Source organism: Lepidothrix coronata, unplaced genomic scaffold (assembly GCF_001604755.1).
Source record: "Lepidothrix coronata isolate B3197 unplaced genomic scaffold, Lepidothrix_coronata-1.0 Scaffold13, whole genome shotgun sequence".
In the NCBI taxonomy this organism is placed as follows: domain Eukaryota; kingdom Metazoa; phylum Chordata; class Aves; order Passeriformes; family Pipridae; genus Lepidothrix; species Lepidothrix coronata.
The window spans coordinates 4432892-4452550 of NW_016690193.1; the positions used below are offsets into that span (position 1 = coordinate 4432892).

The 19659-nt window shown below is 37.7% G+C and overlaps 1 protein-coding gene across 4 annotated transcripts in view; it reads right to left on the reverse strand.

Annotated features, from left to right (window-relative positions):
• The window catches only part of DCHS2 (dachsous cadherin-related 2), a 109860-nt gene that overhangs the window by 14262 nt on the left and 75939 nt on the right, over positions 1-19659 (reverse strand). Inside the window, exons 8-15 of one of the 4 annotated variants that reach the window (XM_017805972.1) lie at positions 19188-19342; positions 17395-18235; positions 16244-16483; positions 12239-12373; positions 11784-11993; positions 9704-10561; positions 3986-4096; positions 1001-1212 (exon numbers count right to left, since the gene is read on the reverse strand). In XM_017805972.1, the coding sequence (XP_017661461.1) occupies positions 1001-1212; positions 3986-4096; positions 9704-10561; positions 11784-11993; positions 12239-12373; positions 16244-16483; positions 17395-18235; positions 19188-19342 (2762 nt within the window). Of the gene's footprint in view, positions 1-1000; positions 1213-3985; positions 4097-9703; positions 10562-11783; positions 11994-12238; positions 12374-16243; positions 16484-17394; positions 18236-19187; positions 19346-19659 lie in introns of those variants that run through there. The other 3 variants (XM_017805973.1, XM_017805971.1, XM_017805974.1) reach the window with 3 other exon arrangements.

Here is a 19659-nt window from a genome sequence, read left to right on the forward strand (position 1 = left end):
CCAACAGAATAACTAACATCCATCAGCAATGAACAGGTTTCTCAAAGACTCCTCTGACTCTTTGAAGAGTCATCTTTGTATTTTTCTGGTTGCTGAACAAGCATTATAATGAGTATGGGATCCAAACCACAGCAGAAGTAACCAGTCAGATTGAATAAAGGAAACATAATAGAATGTATTCTGTCATAAAATTTTGATTAGACATCTGGCTTGACTGCCTTTTGATTTTTTTTCATTCCTGGACATATGTTTCTCTAAATACAATGTCCATCAGTTTCTAATCACTTTGCCCTGGAGGCATTTGTAGCATTCCATTTATTTATTCTCTAGAGAAAGAATATCTTTAGTACCTAACATGACCCTCACTGTGACCTGACTTGCAATGCAAGAACATACACTGAGGAAATTATGTGTTCTTCTAGACCAACTGATGTATTCTTTTGCTCTAACATGGCCAGATGGAAACACTTTGGGAGAATGGATCCATTCAGAGGAAGAAGTGTTTGCACATTTAAATTAAGACAAGCTGCTCTTTAGGCATCAGATTTTAAACTGAACACTTGGGTTTGATTCTACTAGTCTGATGAGTAGAAAGTATTCTTTGTATTAGTACAGCCCTTTCAGTAGATGCATTAGTACAAGATCCAGCCTCCATTGTAACCAGAACCACAGATTTCAATAGTATCTTTCAACTGCTTGACGATAGAAACATAAATTTTTTAAAAAGAGAATTTAAAGTCCAGCTGGACAACTATCAAGAAGATACAGGATTCTCTTTCAACTTAAACCTGAATGGAAGATCTGAAATTTCATCTAGAAAAAAAACTTAATTTAATATTTTAGATATCCAAGCAAAGTAGTAGCAACATCAAGAACCTCATTCTCAGTTTTTAAAAGACAGTGGTCCAGAACAGACCTAGCAGGATTGTAGTCATGAACAGATCAGCCAAACTTCTTTTTAACTACAGCACTGGGCTTGGGAAGATATACTTCCACTTACCTGTACGATGTCCATTTTGGGACTCTGGCCTTCCCATACTGATGCTTTGTAATAGCTTTGTTCAAATTTAGGTACGTTGTCATTGACATCTTGAATCAAAACTGTCACTCCACAGAGCGCTGAATTCAAGCTATTTTCAGCCAGAACTGTAAGATGTATTTTACACTTAACTTCATAATCAAGAAACTTTGGCTCTTTCACTGTGATTGTACCTAGTTTATTAAAAGAAAAATAAAAAATCCCAAGATGTGACACATATCCAGGGAAAAACATGCACAAATGCAGTTATGAAATTCCTAACATCTATGGTCACCTCCAGTGAACACATGACAGAATTCCAGCAAGCTCTCCATCATGTCCTTCTTCTGTGTAACATCACCCCCCACATGAACAGCTAAGTTTTCACCGATCATTGCCATGTTGGCAATTTCCTAAAACAAAGCACATTTACTGGTAGAGGGATAGAGAGAAAGTGGCTGTGTGCTCCTTGGTACATGACAGTGAGACTGCCATGCCAGAAGAGACTCTTGTCCCTCATCTAGCCCTCCATCTATATCCAAATCGGGCAACAGCTGCAGCAATTTATGTATCTGACTGACACACAGGTAAAACACTGGCTCTTTCTGCTGCAGTGAGCTCCCTCACCCCAACTATTATTCTATCAAAAATAATAAATGAAAATTATTGAGACTACAAGTACAACTAGACATCTCCACATTAAATGTGAAATGTTCTTGGAAATCTGTAGTCATTGTTTCAATGTTCTAGGTAATAATTCTCCATTACATCTAAGCATCAAACATAGTTAAGTTGTGTATTAATTTCATTGGAATTCAAATTCAGTTTTCTATGGCCTTTTCAGTAACAATGCCATGACTATCTATATCCCAAACTTGAGATAGCATAAGTGCTTTTTATTTTTTTATTTTCTAAGATAAGTAGCAAAGATTAACTCTTGTGTATCAATCTATGTCTTGAACATAAGGATTTCAAAGCTGGCAGGTGGTCTTCAGCACAACACTTAAAAATTATCACATTCTGTATACAGAGGAAGAAAAACAGACAGTGGCAGAAGGAATACACTTCAAGATGACAGAGAGTAAACTGAAAGACTCAAGTGTAGAGTGGAATAAATAATCAAGTTTGAGGTACACCAGCTAGGAGGAACATGTGAAAGAACCAGAGTTCCTTATTATAAAGATATCACGCTAAGAATTACCAAGATAACAGTCTTCAAATATGTAAATAATAGGGGGGTTGCCTTTGTCTTACTTCTACTGTTACTGGGTTAAGAAGTAATAAGTTCAAAAAATTTCAGCAAACATGAATATGAATAAAACCTTTCCAATTGCCAGGACTTGTTCAGATTATTGAGAGGGTTTGCAAAATCGTTACCCCTGATGGCTTTTAAGAACATTACAAATGTCAGATTTTGGCACAATTGATTCCCCTTCTGTATCAGAGAACAGAGTAGTTCACGTCTTTGAGTAATTTCCTACTATACTTTCTATGATTCTACAACATAATAAATCCCCCTATAATGGTTGAAAGTCTTCTTTAAAGTATGGTTAATTAACTTCAGTGCTTGAAAAGACAAGTAGAGCACACCTTTGGCTGTTCAGAATATGTAACATAGAAAGGGCATCAATACAGTTCAAAATACTTTTGCTGTAGAAGCAGTGGATAGAGAATTACTGGTGTCAAAATTATTCTGATGTAAGAGCTGCTCTCAGAAATTCCTAAAGGCTACACTTCAGTTAATGTTTTCTAAGAAACAGAACAGTTTCAGAGGAAAGGAAACAGAAGAAACCACAATGGCTCAAATGTCTCAGAAGAAGACTTGTGACACATTCACCGCTATAGAAATTCCACTCCTGTTTGTGAAGAAAGTGCTTATGAGACTCTTCAAAACATCATGTAACCATTTTTCAGCCTAGCTTGATAAAAAAAAAAGGAAAATCCCATTTGATTTTTTTTTTTGGAGGTGATATTGGAGAAGATTCATTTTCTTGGGGATAAACTTGTCTGGGTCTAAGATATTCTTTAAGACTAATCTCTCTAGCTTTATTTCAGTGACATAAAAAGGACTTGAAAATCAAGAGTATGCACTTTAAGTGCCCCTCATCTAAACAAAACAAAATAATTTTAATTGTCCATCAGCATCAACCATGATAAACTTTACAGTGGTATGCCACTTGATGCCTGGAGACATCAGGATAATCAGATTAAAGCCTCCAGAAACTGAGGGAGAAAGCCACTTGTTAAGAGTACAACCTATATTATTTCTGAGGAAAACTCCTTACATTGTCTATGCCATCCCAGAAGGAAAGACCACAGCTATTCAGAAGGCAAACTCCATTCTTTCAAATGTTTAGGAGCTGACAGGCAACAGAGTAGTTATGCTGTCTTATGAACCTTAGATGACAAACATGTAAAGGCATAGGGGGAAAGTGCTGCTACCTCCTGCACCTGAAATTCCTGACTGAAGAGCAGCTAAAAGCAGACCTGCTGCAGAACACAAATACAATCACAAAAAAAAAAAAAAAGAACTACTTTAAAACATGTCAATGTTTGCCTGAAACAAAGAGCATTAAGCTCAACAAGGTTCTAATGCTTCTACATTAGAAGTGTTTTGAAGGTTTTTGTTTATTGAGTTTTCAGGCAACTTTATGATGAGAAACAAGATGGAATTTCAGCTTGGATCACAAAGTTTATCCACCCCCACACCTGGTGACCAAAGTTAATCAGAACTGAGTGTCTTAAACAGATATACTGGTGTTCAGTGTCTTTTTACATCAAGTTTACAACATTGCAGGTCTCTCCATGTGCCTGAATTTACTGTGCCTGATCTATTCACTGTAACAGGAGAATTACCCTAAATACTAGGGAGTACTCTTAAGATATCTAGCCCTTGTTCTTGTGCTAGGAACTTGCTAATGTTCTAAACTACACACAGAGACTTGAAAAAAAAATGTAAAAACATACCTGTAGTGGGATGTATGGAGAATATGCTCTCCTTGTCACTGAAGATGCTATATTTTATGTCTTCTCCCGTAAATTTGTGTTCATAAGCTTCTACTGTTAGAAGTGATGTACCTATGGAAGCAATAAGACATTTTCATCATGTCCACTTTAGAAGGTTTTATTCTAATTTTGTATTACTGATATTAATAGCAGATGCACAGCTATGGACCAGGTTAGGTGCTTATTCATGAAATAAAATAGTAGACAATAAAAATATTTCCCCCATGACTTTCACTGTTTTACAAATTCATAGGCAAGGTACAGTCTATCCCTCCTTGCCCAGTAAATTATGCATCTGATACCAACTTCCTCAGCTGCTTAAATAAAATTATGAATTTTAACTTCTCCTAATAGCAAACTCACATGAACCAATGGAATTCTCTCTTACCTGAAGTCATATGTATTCCTTTCATTCAGGTTATGCTGTCTTTGATCATTTAAATCTCACCTTTTCATGAATGCTTTTAGGTAAAATAGTCCTTTTTTTTCCCCCTGTGCATTATGTTACCCATGAATGACCAGGAAGAGTTTATTTTTGCTCCACTTAACAGAATTCAATTTGAGTTTCTGAACAACACTCTAAATAAAATATTTTAATTAGCCACCTTTTGACAAAGGGAATGAAAAGATGAAACTATATGCACAGCTATGTGTCAATTCATGGAGAATCCAAATTTCACTAAAACAGCAATAATTTAATATAGAATGCAAGAGACATGAAATAAAAATCCTGTTTGAAATAGGATTAAAGGGAATATGTGAAACTGAATAAATTATCCTGCTCAGAATCATCACATTTTACAAAAACGTAGCAAGTTAAAAAGTATTATAAAAATTTCCAAATAATTATTCTTTTCAAGTGAGTGAGGAAATTGTTTAGCATATATAGCAATTGATTTTAATGGTTTTAATTACTTAATTTAATTGTAATTGATTCCATGCAGCTGTGATGGAGTGAGGCAACCTGAACTCTTCCAAACAGCATTAGAGACAATAGTTACTTTATTGCATCCCAAAGGGCATGCTGTTCACACTCAGTGTCCTGGATGTTAAGGAACAGAGGAAAAGATTTTAGTATAAAAAATGAGAGGAAACATTGCTCTTACAACTATCTGACACTTTTTTATTTTACCATTGCTGTGTATTTCATTATAAAAACCAGACTTTTTATTTTAATGGTTTACTATTTGCTCTTAAAATGGCAAAATACGTTGACAGATGTAATTTTCTGTATTTGTCAGTATATTTGTAAGATATTTACTAGAAAAGTTCTGAAAGTAAAATCCATCTTTTTAATAGGTAAAAGGTGATCTGAACTCTGCACTTGGGTTTTTTAGGAACTAAAACAAGGGGCTATATGTTGGATTTTCATTGCCAAGAAACTTTGATTTGCTACAAGTTCCTGCAAGGGCAATCAGATTACTCAGAACATAGTTAAAGCTAAGAGAAAAATGTAAGGTCTGAAGAATATCACAATTTATCTTTTAATGCTGTTTGTTTGTTTGTTATGTTTAAGAAGAGAAACCACCAGAAATAAAGGGAGCAGCAGTATTTCTACTTGAATCCTTGTTTTTCAAAGGTTAGGTTAATAAACCGTTGTTCTGGGTCCTCAAATCCTAATCCTTTAAGCTTCACATTTTTCACATTTCAGATAAAATTGTTTACAACTTCTTTCTGTCAGAGAACAAATTTTTTCCTGTTTCTGATACCTTTCCCAGAAAAAAATTCCTCCAAAAAATGAATTTTTACAGCTCATTGTCAAAAAAGTATGACCAAACTCTCAGGTCTCTTGTGACATAAAGAGGCCCTATACAAATAAATAGCAAAAGCCAGTGCCCATTGAAACTTGCAGTTTCAATCATACACAATTCAAAGGTTGCCTCAAGCAGAGGCAACATGTAATGCCTAACATGGAGAAAAATAAGGGAAAGGTAAGCTTTCTGCCCACAAAGCACATTGAGGATGAGATCAGCACTGAAGTCAGAGCAAGGAAGAAGGGAGATCAGGATCAAAGCAGGAAGCAGTCAGATTGGCTTGAAATGTTATGCAATTGACTTCTGAATTAGTTAAGAATATTAAAAGACATGAAGTGTAATTGAAAATGTTTGTATTTAGGGTTTTTTTTCAGTTTCATCACAGACAACCTGATTTCATTTGGAAGTATCTCAAACAGTTTCATATAGCCTACACCTCAACCTTTGCTTTATGTCTGTGGATTTAAAACTGAAAAATGGCAGCATGAACAGCATTTGCCTATCTGGCCAAATCAGCTCCAAAACATTTACTGTGTTTTGTGTTAGGACATATATGTTATATATATATATGTATATATTTATTCTTTTTTACATTCATATGTCTGTTCATACATGTTTATATACACACCAGCACTGCACTGAGCTACTGTATTTTTGTATCATTTCTTCTCTCTTCAGTATTCATTATAGTAGTCTCTTTTCCTGTCCTTTGCCTTCTAACCTGGGTTCATCCTTGCCATTATTTCTTGAGACCTCTTAATTGCCATGAAAGGAAAAGCTAACTGAGCACAGAGATGACTATTCAAGAACCGTCTGGATGCAACCCTGTGCAATGTGCTCTAGGATGACCCCCCTTGAGCAGGGAGGTTGGACCAGATGTGGTCCCTTCCAACCTGACCCATTCTGTGATTCTGTGCCTTACAGAGTAAGAGCCTACATATTTTGTATCTATCAGAAAAAAAAAAATAGAGGAGTCAAAAAGTTTTACTGGTGAATCTTTCTCCGAGGAATTGTTATGGAAACAACCATTCAACTGAAAGTTTGGTGAATAATAAAGGTTTCTTACCCTCTGAAGGGCGCAGTGTCTTATTATTTATTGACTGGTTTCTAAGTGCCTGCTGTAATGCAGTTTATAATATTTAAAGACATTAAATATTCAATATTAAACAAAAAATAGAAAAATGGGGTTTTCTGAAGGTCATTAAACTTGGTCAAACACTTAAAGAAAATCTGACCACAGGGATCAGTTCCCAAGGCACTCACCCAGTTGAGAGGTTTAGACTACCTTAAAATTAAGGACACTTGGCTTTGGTTTTTGTTGTTTATATTATTCAGATTTTTTATTCTTTTTAAATAAACTTAGCATTTTCCCCCTCTATCAGTTAAGGCAGAAATAAAATTAGGAGGAAAAGGCACATTTATTAATACCAGATCTATAAATAATCAGCATGTAATGTAAATCTCTCCTGGATTGAATACACTGGTACTATTCACATTCGTAGGGGTCCCAGGATCACATATATCCTATAAGCTAACTTCCATGACAGTTTTAATTATAATCATGCCTTTTTCCCTACTGAAATTTAAAATATTTAATATTTATGTATGCTTATATAAATAAGAAAACACCATAAACAGTGACAAAACAGTATTAGTATTTGATAAAATCTCTCATATTCTTAAAAGAATTTGATCTTCTTAGCAAATAGACTTATTATTAAACACAAATTTGATTTTGTGATCAAACCCTCCTGTTTACCCTGAAGCTTTGTTAAATTTCCTTTAATCAAAACAACTTAAATTGAATCTTAATTATATTTTCCATAGATTGAATGGGAGAACACTATGGCATTCTGATACCACAGTTCCTTGGGGCATTTCTGTAATTTCAGGTTGGACTTTCTAGCCTGAGCCAGGAACATATCTATGTTTATGAAAATCTAGGATCAGAGCAGTTTACCTATTGCCAGAAAGCCCTGATCCTTCTTTTCTTTCTTTAAATCTAACAAAATCTATCTTCCCTCTTTTCCTTTTTCTTTTTCTTAAATAGAAAGAAATATTAATGCAGGATTAATGAAGGTTAATTCCATCTCCCATCAAAAGACTGAAACCCTGGGGCCTTGACCTTACTCTCCTGGGAAGCCTCACAAACAGGTTCTCACAACACTTTCCGAAAAGCCGAACCTGGTGCAGCAAGGAAGAGACAAAACAGCCCAGAGCTTGCCTCTGGAAACAGCCTGGTCTCTTGGCTTTCTGGCCACTTGGGACAGAGTGCCCTGTATATCACCACAATTGATTGCCAACAGGCAGATCAGTGAAAAGACAGAAAACCAGATATTAACACACAATGCTGTGACATCAGAACTGTCTTCTGGAAATAGCATTTCCCTAGGGTATCTTTCATATTTCAGGAGGGTGCTTTAACCATCAGGCTGCTGCACATTTCACTCTTTCCTGTTGGAAACCTTTCACTTTTTCCAACATTCCATGTTTTTAGACAGACAGTGAGAGAGATAGAAGGATGCTCTAGCTTGGCAGTTTGATTAATCACTCATCACAACTTTTTAAAAATAGCCTGAAACCAAAATATTTCCTCTGTGGTTAACAAAAAGAAAGTCACTTAATTAAAAGAACACTTTAATGCCTATTTTCAATCTGTTAATTGAAACAACAGTAATACTCACAGCTTTATCTTTATCTTAAAATACAGTGACTTGGCTTGTAGTCCCAAACAGGCACAAACAAATGGCTGAATAACCTCAGCAGTAATTACTGCAACAGGCATCTTCACCCTTCATTCTCTATTCTGTTTGCAATCATCCAAGAATATTGATTGGTTTTCCAAAATTACTAACACATTTCTTATTTACTGATTCCTAATCCAATATATAGGCTGTTACTCAAGATCCAAGAATTCACTAGTCTCACAAGACCCTTAGGATATAAAAGAGTACTGCTTTCATTTTACTGAGAAATTTAAACCATAAAGAACTACAAAGAGGAATAATGACTTGTTCAAGGTGAACTTCATGAGGTGTTTGAATCAAGAATATAGTGCAAGTCAAATCTCTAAATACATCTGGCCAATTGTATAGTGAGATTTGTGGACAGAAAAATGTGAAAGGCACTCCCTTCTGCCCTTCATTAGAATGAAACCAGTCCCTGAAGCAGGAGAAAATACTTACCATACCTAATTGACTGGAGGGATAACTACTATTATTCTTTGAATGATAAAAAGTAGAGCAGTATTTCTCATCATTACACAGAACAAACCCAAATAAATCTGTAAGCACCTTGTGACCGAAGCTGGTTTGTCTATTGGTAGCATTCCATTAGAGAATAGAGAGACGCTGTAGAAGCTTGTCTGAGTGGCAATGTACCAACAGCCTCTGAACTTCTCTACCCTTCCCCTCACCCTGCCTCCCTCTCTCCTTCTTCTGCAAAATCAAAAACTGCAGTACGGTTTTAGAGTATTTCTGAAAGCTACTACAGTTTGTGAAGGGTATTGCCAAAATAAGAAATGACACATCGAAACTGGTTCCCAACGCTCACCTTATCTATGCTTGTGAGCATCGGCCAGTGAAACAAATAAATGCTGTCCACCCACCACAAAAGTCATTTTGCTAAAGGAATGATGCTCAGGGCTTCCCCAGCTCAGGGATAGAAACATACCACCTTTGAAAAGGGAGCTATTTAATGAGAGCATCACTGCTGTACAAGGGCAGCAAACTTAAGAGCCAGACAACACCTCCATTCTTTTTAATGCTGGTGAACCGGAAAAGGGCAGGTGGGTATTTGCTACATCTGCATTAACTTTTCCCTGCTGCTGCACAGAAAAGAAAGGTTTTCCTATACTATTTGTTACAATTATTCTTTCAAAAGGAGGGGAGATTGGCAACCCCAAGAAGAGGGATTTCATGCCCACCTGCTGCACTGTTCTCAGGCACGCTTGCTTCATACAGGCTATGGCTGAATGAAATCTCCTCCTCTTGTTCTTCTGTAAAGATAATGACCATAGCTGTGGCTGTTCGAGGTGAGATACCTTGATCTGAAGCCGTCACTAGCAGCTGGGTACTGAAGTCCTTGGAAGCCAAGGGCTCTTGAAGAATGATGTCACCTGTCTTCACATCAATCTGAAATACAGTTTCTGCTGTCATCAAATTAAAAACAATAGCTCCATTTGATCCCAGATCCACATCCTCTGCTCTCACAGTGGCTACTATCTCATTCACAGGGGTTTCAGCAGGCACAAATGCCCTGATAGGATTCTGCAAAAAGATGGGATCATTGTCATTGACATCCTCAATGTGCACCACAACACTGACAGTGGTGCTCCTTGGCAAATGGGTGCTACAGTCACTTGCTACAACCCTAAATGTATAGTGGGACTTGGTCTCCCGGTCCAGTGCTTTTGTAGTAACTATAGATCCTGTTACACTGTTGATGGCAAATGCTCCAAAGGTGTCGTCAATGAGGGAGTACATAACTTCACCATTTAGACCATCATCTTCGTCAGAAGCATAGAGGTCCAGGATAGCTGAGCCTTCCTCTAGGTCTTCTGTCACAGAGATTTGATACTGGGTCTTTGCAAACAACGGGCTGTGGTCATTTTCATCCAAGACTGTTAGATAGAGCTGTGCAGTGGAGCTCCTCGAGGGACTGCCTAGGTCATGGCACTCAATCACAAGAGTGAAATTGCTGATGTCTTCTCTGTCTAAACCACGAGTGACCAGCAGTTTGCCTGAAGTGTGATTTAGTGTGAAGTATCCTCCAACATTTCCACCTTTCAATCACATAAAAAATAAAATTATCACCAAAAACTATTTTTAAAAAAAAAGAACCCTTTGTGATTGTGCTACGTAAATTGCAATAACAAGATCCAATTGCTCGTACAGCTGGTGTGCTCATGTGCCTTTCACATATTTTATTTCTCTTACACAAATTAAAACCTGTATTTCATTTAAATCAGTGGGTGGCAATGACAGTAAGTGCAGAATGTCGTATCAATTTACAGAGTGGCTATTTGAACAGATGCATGTCGTTTTTCCCAAACCAGCCCACCTTATAAAAGCTCATGCATCTAGGCTGCTGCATGAAGTGACCCCTTCCCAACCTTGGTTACAAATTCCAGAAACCTATAAAGCATTGCTGAAAATTGTAATTACTTGCTTCTTGTTCTCTTTTACAAACCTGTCTCTTGGAATTGAATAGTTGTACAAGGTCTTGATTTGGGAGGAGTGGGAGATAAATACGAATCAGTCAACTGAGAAGTCAGCATTTTTAGTAACAGTGAATGGTATACATAGTTTATAATGTGTAGAAAAACCAAAGATAATTAGATTAAATATCATAGAAAATCATGAAAACAGAGGAATTCGTAACTTTTTCTTCAAAGAAAAATTGTTGCTTGTTACCACAGTAGTTCTCTGCCTACACTTGAGCTATTGCTGAGAGCTGCAGACCAAAATAAGCGTAGCAAACTTGTATTTGTGAAAAGATATTACAGGAGGCTTTGAACAGCTGTAGAGTTTATATTGGCACAGTGGACACAAGGAGAGTTTGGCAAGATGAAAGCTAAGTATGACATTACTAATTGTTGGGTGAAAGAAGCTCTCATAAAATAAAATTAAATACCATTAAATAAATAAAATCAGTTATTTCTTGCACTTATTTTCAAGGGTATATTTACATTCAGACTTCTACAACTATAACAGAAAGGACAAAATCATGCCTTCATGATTAATTCCTCCTTCCGGCATTTGGTATTTTTTGGTTTTCTCTCTGTACTATTTCAAATCCAGAAAGCAGAATGAAAGTATGCCTGGGAAGTGCTTATTAATGCTGACAAAAAGGTGAAAAATCTTTTTTCTTTTCCACATAAAAGAAGCATGCAGACAAGATGGGAGCTAGGGAGCCTGGTAAAATCAAGACTAGTCTAAAACTTGGATCCTGCTGTTTATATACTCCCTGATTTATATTAACAAAAATGATGGAGTGTAGCTTACCAATTATTTTGTATCTTAGAGCTCCATTATTGCCAGCATCCATATCTACAGCCTGGCTAATGTAAACAACAGAAGGCTGTTGGTTCTCTGGGATCCAGATTTTAGAGACAGGAAAAAGAAACATGGGAGAGTGATCATTTTCATCCAGCACTGTGCAGATAACTGTCACCGTACTTGATAGCGACGGGGTTCCACTGTCTTGAACCAAAACTACGAGGAGTAAAAAGAAAGCAAATTTTATTCAGCGGTTGTGGGTGCAACAATAAATGCTCCTTAATAATACCAGAGTAGGAGAGTTATTTGTGCAATGCAAAAAGCATATACACTTCTGTACCAGAGAATCTTACCACTTGTACATAATTCAGAAGGCATGAAAAAAAGTAATGCTGATAGTAACACCATACCCATTCTCACTTTCCACTGTAGAGGCACTCATAGATATTTCACATTGTTACCTTTAATGCTGAAAACCTCCTGGGTTTCTCTGTCCAGTGATGCAGTTGTGATGAGCTCTCCACTGCTTAAGTTCATCTTGAATTTCTCATAACCAGTTCCTGGTAAGATTTTATACCAAAGCAAGGAATTCAATCCTTTAAAACAGAATGGAAGTCTTAGTAAAACATAGCCACTCTCCTCACATTCAGGTCTACAGATTTGTCTGTTTTTTCTGAATGACATTTCCATACAGCTCCTAATCAGACCTTCCATTTGCATATAGTATAGGGATTTTAGCCTTTCCTTCTTTCTCTAGAAAACAGGCTAAAAGTGTCCAGGCTTTTAAAAACCTTTCCTTCAAGTTGCATCCCTGTGTTGAACAAGAAATGTGACTCCACACTTTTACCTATTATGGTTATAAAATAATTTCTGTCATATTTCTTCTAGTTGCAACACCCTCCTGAGGAAAGTATAATGTCATCTCCATCACACTTATTATTACCTTTAATGAGTTTAATCCTACATTATACTCCAAGGGCTTGTACTACTGTACTCTTTAATTTTTTTAAAAATTTTCGGAAGTTTCATTTAATCCTTCTGTGTTTTTTCCAACCAACAATCAGTCCTTTAGTAGGGTAGGAACAGTTGGTGCACCTGGAAAACTACAGCACTCCTAGTCATACAAAAACTGCTATTCAGAGTCAAAACTGGCTGCCTGCTCTCATCTGCTGCAGTCAAGCACAGATCACAGTCAAGCAACACATCTGCACTGGAGTTGATGGAGAAACACCCATGTGAGAGAAGAAACAGAGCCTACAGTTTTTAACATCCATGACTTCCTTTGTTTGCCTTTTAATAGCTTTGACAATGCTACTGAAATGTGATTAAGAGAATTACTACTATAAATGCATTTGCACCTAAACTAAGTCAAGGCAGGGACATATTCATACAATACATAGTATACATATGTACACATATAGGTGCCATCTGAGTTGAATATCCACATAATGTCGAAATTAAAACTTTTAGCCTTTAAAAGATGCAGATACGTAACATCTTAATTAACCTTCTTTCCCATATCCAGCTGTGAGGAGTGTACAAGAAGCATTAGGAAAAAGCTGCACACCCTGTCCAAGAGAGAAGTATTCTCATTCTCATAGCAAAGAGTACACATTCTCATAGCAAAGCAGAGCAGCTAGCACATTTGCACTCAATCCAACCTGTTGGTTAATTATTCAGTAGTGCCAGCCACATTTCAGGGGCTGAAATTACAAGTTGAAATGAGAAATAAACTACTCTTCCTGCACATCACAAGCTGGAAGAGGAAATAAACCCATTTCTTGCCACTGGCCCTTTCCCTGCTGGCCAAATGGCAAAGGGGATGCATGGTGCCTGAGCTGCAGCCAGGGAAAGCCTTCAGCCCCTTTTCCTGTTCCCCTGCCACAGCATGGGTAGTCCCTGCACTCCTACAGCTTGTTGAAACCAGCAAGAACCGTGGAATTATACTGTGGTTATGCCTAAGTGGCAACACTGGTGAAGAAGCAATGGGAATAAATGTCCTCCCTGCCCCAAATCTAGACTCAAATCTCATCCTTATAGGACTTTCTAATAACTTCTAGTGAATGGCAATAAGCCCTGTCTCATAACTCTAAGTCAGTGGTCCCTATTAACCTTTTGAAATTTTTCTCCTAAGGCTCCAGACACAACTATTGAGCCACAGATGTGCACATCAGCTTAAAAACAGGCCTTGCCAAATGGTAGTTTAGTTCATTCAGAGCTTCTGCTAAGACCTGCTTCAAGACAAACCCCTGACCTATCTTAAATATGCTGCTGGTATCTCTGCTTTCCCATGCATATTTTTTAACATTCACCTGTATTACGTGTGTCTTTTACATTTGCACTTACTGATGTTGAGCTGTCAGATGTCAACTGGGGGAGCAGGGGGGCACGGAGGGCTCCCAAAGTGAGGCAACACAGACATGCAGTAAGTGCAGGTCTTGTAATGTGCATGAGGGAGTTAGCTGAACAAGAAGTTTCATGGATATTCATGGGAAAGAAAACCACTCCAATCAAAAATTTTAGTCATGATTTCCCCCAAAAAAGACCCTATTCCCTTCACAGAGACTGAAGTAGAAAGAAAAATAAAACAAAAAATTGAGAATGGCTGATATTGTTAATAAAAATTATTCCTCCCAGTGGTCAGTCAGAGAATGTATGAAGGGAACAAAAAAAATGTGATGGAAGAAAGTCCTCCACTGAGACTATGCAAATATTACTGGGATGTGAACTGCAATTTAAAGAACCTATAAAAATGAAGTAAAAAGTATGATGTAAAAAAAAAAAAAAAAAGAACACTATGAGAGTAGCATCGTTCAAAAAAACTGTATTCCAAAAACACAAGAAAAGTGCATAGCATTATATTTATATGACTCCTATATAAATCAAGTTTTCTTACATTATGAACATCACTTCAGTATTTGTACGAAACAACACTATTACATATGCATGACATGGGGCCAAATAAGGCAAATGTGAGAAAAAGACCCAACAGGACTGTGGTTACTGGAAAATGTACTTCAAAAAAAAAAAGCAGGAAGGAACAATCAGCCACAACAGTGCTCCAACCCAAAGTGTCTGCGCAGGCAGGCGCACACTGTGCCACCCAGTACACTTGGAATGCCCTTCCTCTCCACCCTGCCAAGCCACCCCGGCTCCCTCCTCCTAACTGCCCCTGGAAGGGAGGAGGGAGAGGAATTCAAGCAAATTCTCACTTTTTCTCTATTATCTTGCAAACATTTTTCTCCAAATACCACCTTTTTTATATAGTGTGATCCACAAAAGAAAGAAAATACTTGGAAGAGTGAGATACAGAGGCAGACTGCAGCACTGCTCAGCTGTCATGAAGATCATCACAGACAGGGATACCTACCCATTCCTAATTTCTAAATGCTTTATAGATTTGTGGGGAAATGTCTTTTTCTATATAACACCTCTACTGAGCTCACATCTGCCTTTTGTAATCAATATATGCTCTACATTAAAATGACCAATCTTACTGAATACAGAAAATTATTTTGCTAAAAAGTTCTATAATCTACTTTTTGGATGGCACAATCTTACACAATTCTAAAGATGTACAGAACGTGAATCCACAGTAAAAAGAAAGTCATGCACAGAGTTGAGACCATCTTTTGGGCAAACGCAGCAGTATTGTAATATTTAGTTCTCTTTTCAGATTTTATCTTTACTGCAGACCAAAACCTCTGTGTAACTGCTCCAGCAGTTACATCAGTTACATATGATGTAAACATCATATGCTGTGCATTTTAGATATTTCAAAAGAGCAGGTAGTTGAAGAACTAAAAAGAATTTTGTGTTGCTTAGACTCTCAGGTTTAGTCCTCACCTGTGATTCACAGAGCAGATGAACCACCCACCACCCGCCTTATTCATCCTTTCTGTGTGTGGTTGAAAAGCAATGCATTAACATCTTTTGCATGAAAAATCCTGTTTAAATTCCAGAGCGGCTTTCACGATCCGTTCACAGCTCAACCAGTCGGAAAATCTTGGATTACAGTGCCCCTCTCTGGTCAGAAAAGATGAGTGCATATTTGCCGGTTCTGATACAAAACGAGGGCTCATGCCTAGTGAATTGCTTTAAAACTGTTCAAAACGCTCTGATCGAGAGCAACAAAACAGTCAGATACTAACTTGAACTAAGCTGAACATTGTTTGCTAATTATTAACCAGCGCATGTTGGCTTTCTTCACATGAAAGCTAAAGTAGGCCTTGTCATGCAAGTGCACATTTTACATAGCAGTCAGAGCTGAAGCTACCCCAGAGCGCAAGTCAGAATACCTCCAAGCCCTGAATAAAGGTTGACAGCCTGAACCAAAACACATGTTTTGAAACTCAAAACTCATACATTACCTTGGAAAAGCACAGCAGCTGTACACGCATGGCAGCAAGATTGGATTGGCCTACTATGGTCCACAATTAAATCAATAGCAAAAGGACACAAATTACCTGCATCTCGGTCCACAGCTTCCACTTTTATGACAAACTCTCCTGGATCTTGGTTTTCATGAACTGCAGTCTCATAAAGTTGCTTTGTAAATATTGGGATCTCATCATTCACATCAAGAACAATGATGGTCAGAACCTGCGTGGCCGAGAGAGTTGGGCTTCCATCATCAAGAGCCATGACTGTCAAACTGTAGCACTCCTGAATCTCACGGTCTAGAAGCTGGGCTGTAGTTAAGAGTCCTATTATAAAAAAAGAAGGTATTAGAAAGTATTCTGGTCCAGGTTAGGATCCTAGTTGTTACTGCACTCACAGTTTCAATGTAGCATCACTGTGCCACTGCTGCAAGGCTTCCAGACTTTGGAGTCAATTCATTACCTGTGATTCCCTTTAGGGTGCTAATTGGCTCAGAATATTCCTTTTGACATTAGAGGGAACTGGGATTCATGGAAAATTCACCTAAAGTTCAGATACTACTTTTCATATGACTTTGGGATTAACTTTTTAACTTTATTTAACATAAATGTATGTCTTCTTTTGCACATAAGTTATGCTCTTAGGAGCTCTACAGATTAGTGTCAGCTGCATCAACTAATGGATTCAAAATCAGAATAAGAACCAGAACATATTGCAACTATTAGGGTGATATTTGCATTTGCATTAAGACGGTTAATAGTCAGGAACCAGAGAATTTCAGAGGACTGAAGAATAAAATGCACTGGCACTTTGAACCTCCACTTAACATGTTCCACTCACAGTGGACACACTCCTTGATCTTGACTTGCCTTCCCTTGTGTGTATGTATCATAGCATGTGTGTGCACATGCTTTAAGTATGCATCATGCCAAAATCAGAATGGAGTATTTCACTGTACACACTTTCTTTCCACCTTCCTTAATGCACTATTGGAAGATGCTCCAGTACACCTAAACAACATGGTAACAGTGTCATGCCAAAATTTTTGAGCTGAGTCTCACTGCATGCAGTACTGCCATGCTTGTGCAGTGCTCTCCTCAAGGTAATCCCTCCTGAGGACAGTAAGGCACCTGGGTAGAATGCCAACGGGGTATTTCAGTATTGCACTGTACTCACTCCCAAATGTTGTCCTGAGATGCACATCACAAGAAACTCCAGAAAAGAGAAGTTACAGTACCTGTGATTTTATCCAATACAAATGCTTTGTTTTCATTGCCTGAAAGAATGTGATATGTAACTTGTCCATTTCTTCCCTCATCAGGATCTTTTGCAATTATGTGGTGTACAAGGAAGCCCACCTCCACATCCTCCATGACATAGGAAAAAGACGAAGATGTAAAATTGGGACTGTTGTCATTGATATCTAAAATAATAATTTTCACAGCCAAGGAATCCAGTCTCCGATCAGTCAGATTTATTGCCTGGTCTGACGCAGACACTGTAAAAATCACAGAATCAGTAATCTCCCTGTCTAGTGGAAAGGCCGTGGTCAAAGTGCCATACAAAGGGTGAATAAGAAATGGATTTTCACCCATGTTACTCATTTCTAGGGAATACTGTATTTTGCTGTTCAGAAAACTGCCATCTCCATCTTTTGCATTGAATGTGTAAACCGGAGTGCCAACAGGTACATTTTCCTCTACGCCAATCACTACAAAGTCATCTTGAAAATATGGAGAATGATCATTCTTATCTTCTATGTCAATACTTATGAAGACAGTGTTATTTTGTGGGGGATTATTATTATAATCCTTTACAATAACTTGCAAAAGAAAGTGTGAAGCTGTTTCATAGTCAAGCTCCTTGGAAAGAAAAAGGTCTCCTGTCAAGCTGTCTATTTCAAAATGAACACTATCATCATCTTTAGCAATACTGAAATGCAGTTTCCTGTTAATTGCTAGATGATTATCAGGCCACTTCAGAGAATCCAACACTTGTGCAGGTTTAAAATTTTCAGGTACGACAAAGTGCTTGAAATCTTGAGAGAAGCCAGATCTCCCATTGGGCAGTGGGATTACCTGCAACCAAAACACAAAGACTGTTGTGTTTTCCCATTATTATGAATATTGACATGAAAATTATTTTCCTTGATTGAGAGTTTAGTCATTTCTTATTTGTGACTACGTTTACTCTTAGTATGCTTCAAAGCCAGAAAACAAACTCAGCATGCTGTGTAAGAGCAAACAGCCCTTGTCCAGCCATTCCATAATCCTTTAATGCCACATATTAAAAAAAAAAAAAGGACAAAACTGTCTCCCATCCTCTGAATTACAGGGGTCCAAAGACAGACAACTTGAAGACTTCTATCTCTGCCTCTGTTCTGAAGCACTTCAACTGTCTTTCTTCATAGGACAGCACCACAGGGACAGATGTGACAAAGAATGCATGGTACGTTATGCAGTTTACCAAGCACAAACAGATGGGTTTTTTGAGGATTGTTTATGTCTTTACAGGATTTCATTCATTATGGCTTGCTGCAGTGTTCCAAGTTAATGCTTTAAAATGAAAGGATCTCTAACTTGTCTTGACCAAAGCATATTTTTACAAGCTATCCAAAATTAACCATCTTTTGGGTGACTTGAACACAGCAGCCTCAGTGACATTCAACCTGTGATGGAGGAGTGCCCAGGTGGCCTGGACAAAGCAGCCTTACTCTGGCTGGCTGAAGAGCAGGTAGAATGAGCACACAGTGGATTTTGCAATGATCTCCTACTAAAGCACAAGCATCATCTATTTGCAAGACAATCCAGAATGGTGTTGTGTATTCTTAAAAAATCAAATGAGTCTGCCCTCTCATTTCCTCCCTCAACAGAAAATTGGCTAAAGAAAATTACCATGAGACAAGGTGTTTACAGTTTTGAACTTCTTCCTTTCTTCAGTTTATTTCCTTACCTTCTTCCAAAATGTCTTCTTTTCGAAGAAATTAATAATCTAATATAACTGTTCTATCTGTACAGTGTAAATAAGTACCTGGATGTAAACAGTAGCATGTCCTTGAAGCGAAGGCATCCCCTGGTCCCTGGCTGTGATCATCATTCTATAGTCTGATCTCTCAGCATGTGATAGAGACCGGGTTGTTCTTAACTCTCCACTGACAGCATCAATCTGGAAGTATCCTATATCCTCTTCTATGGGGTAATAATGGACATGTGTTATTGTAAATCAATTCAGCTTGCCTCCATAATACTGAACACTGTGATAAACACTGAAAAAGAGCGGGATGCAGAGGAAAGGAACTTGCTGCACTCATTTGGATCTCTGGCTTGTTTCATTCACCTCATCTTCCTTCATTAGGTACATAGTTATTATAAACCACTTAATTTGGATTTAGAAAGCTACAGAGATAAATGCCATGGAGTACTAAAGCAACTGCCCCATTTTGTTCTCAGGTCATTACTCACATCAATGGCACGTGCATCAGGAGAACAACAGATACCCCAGG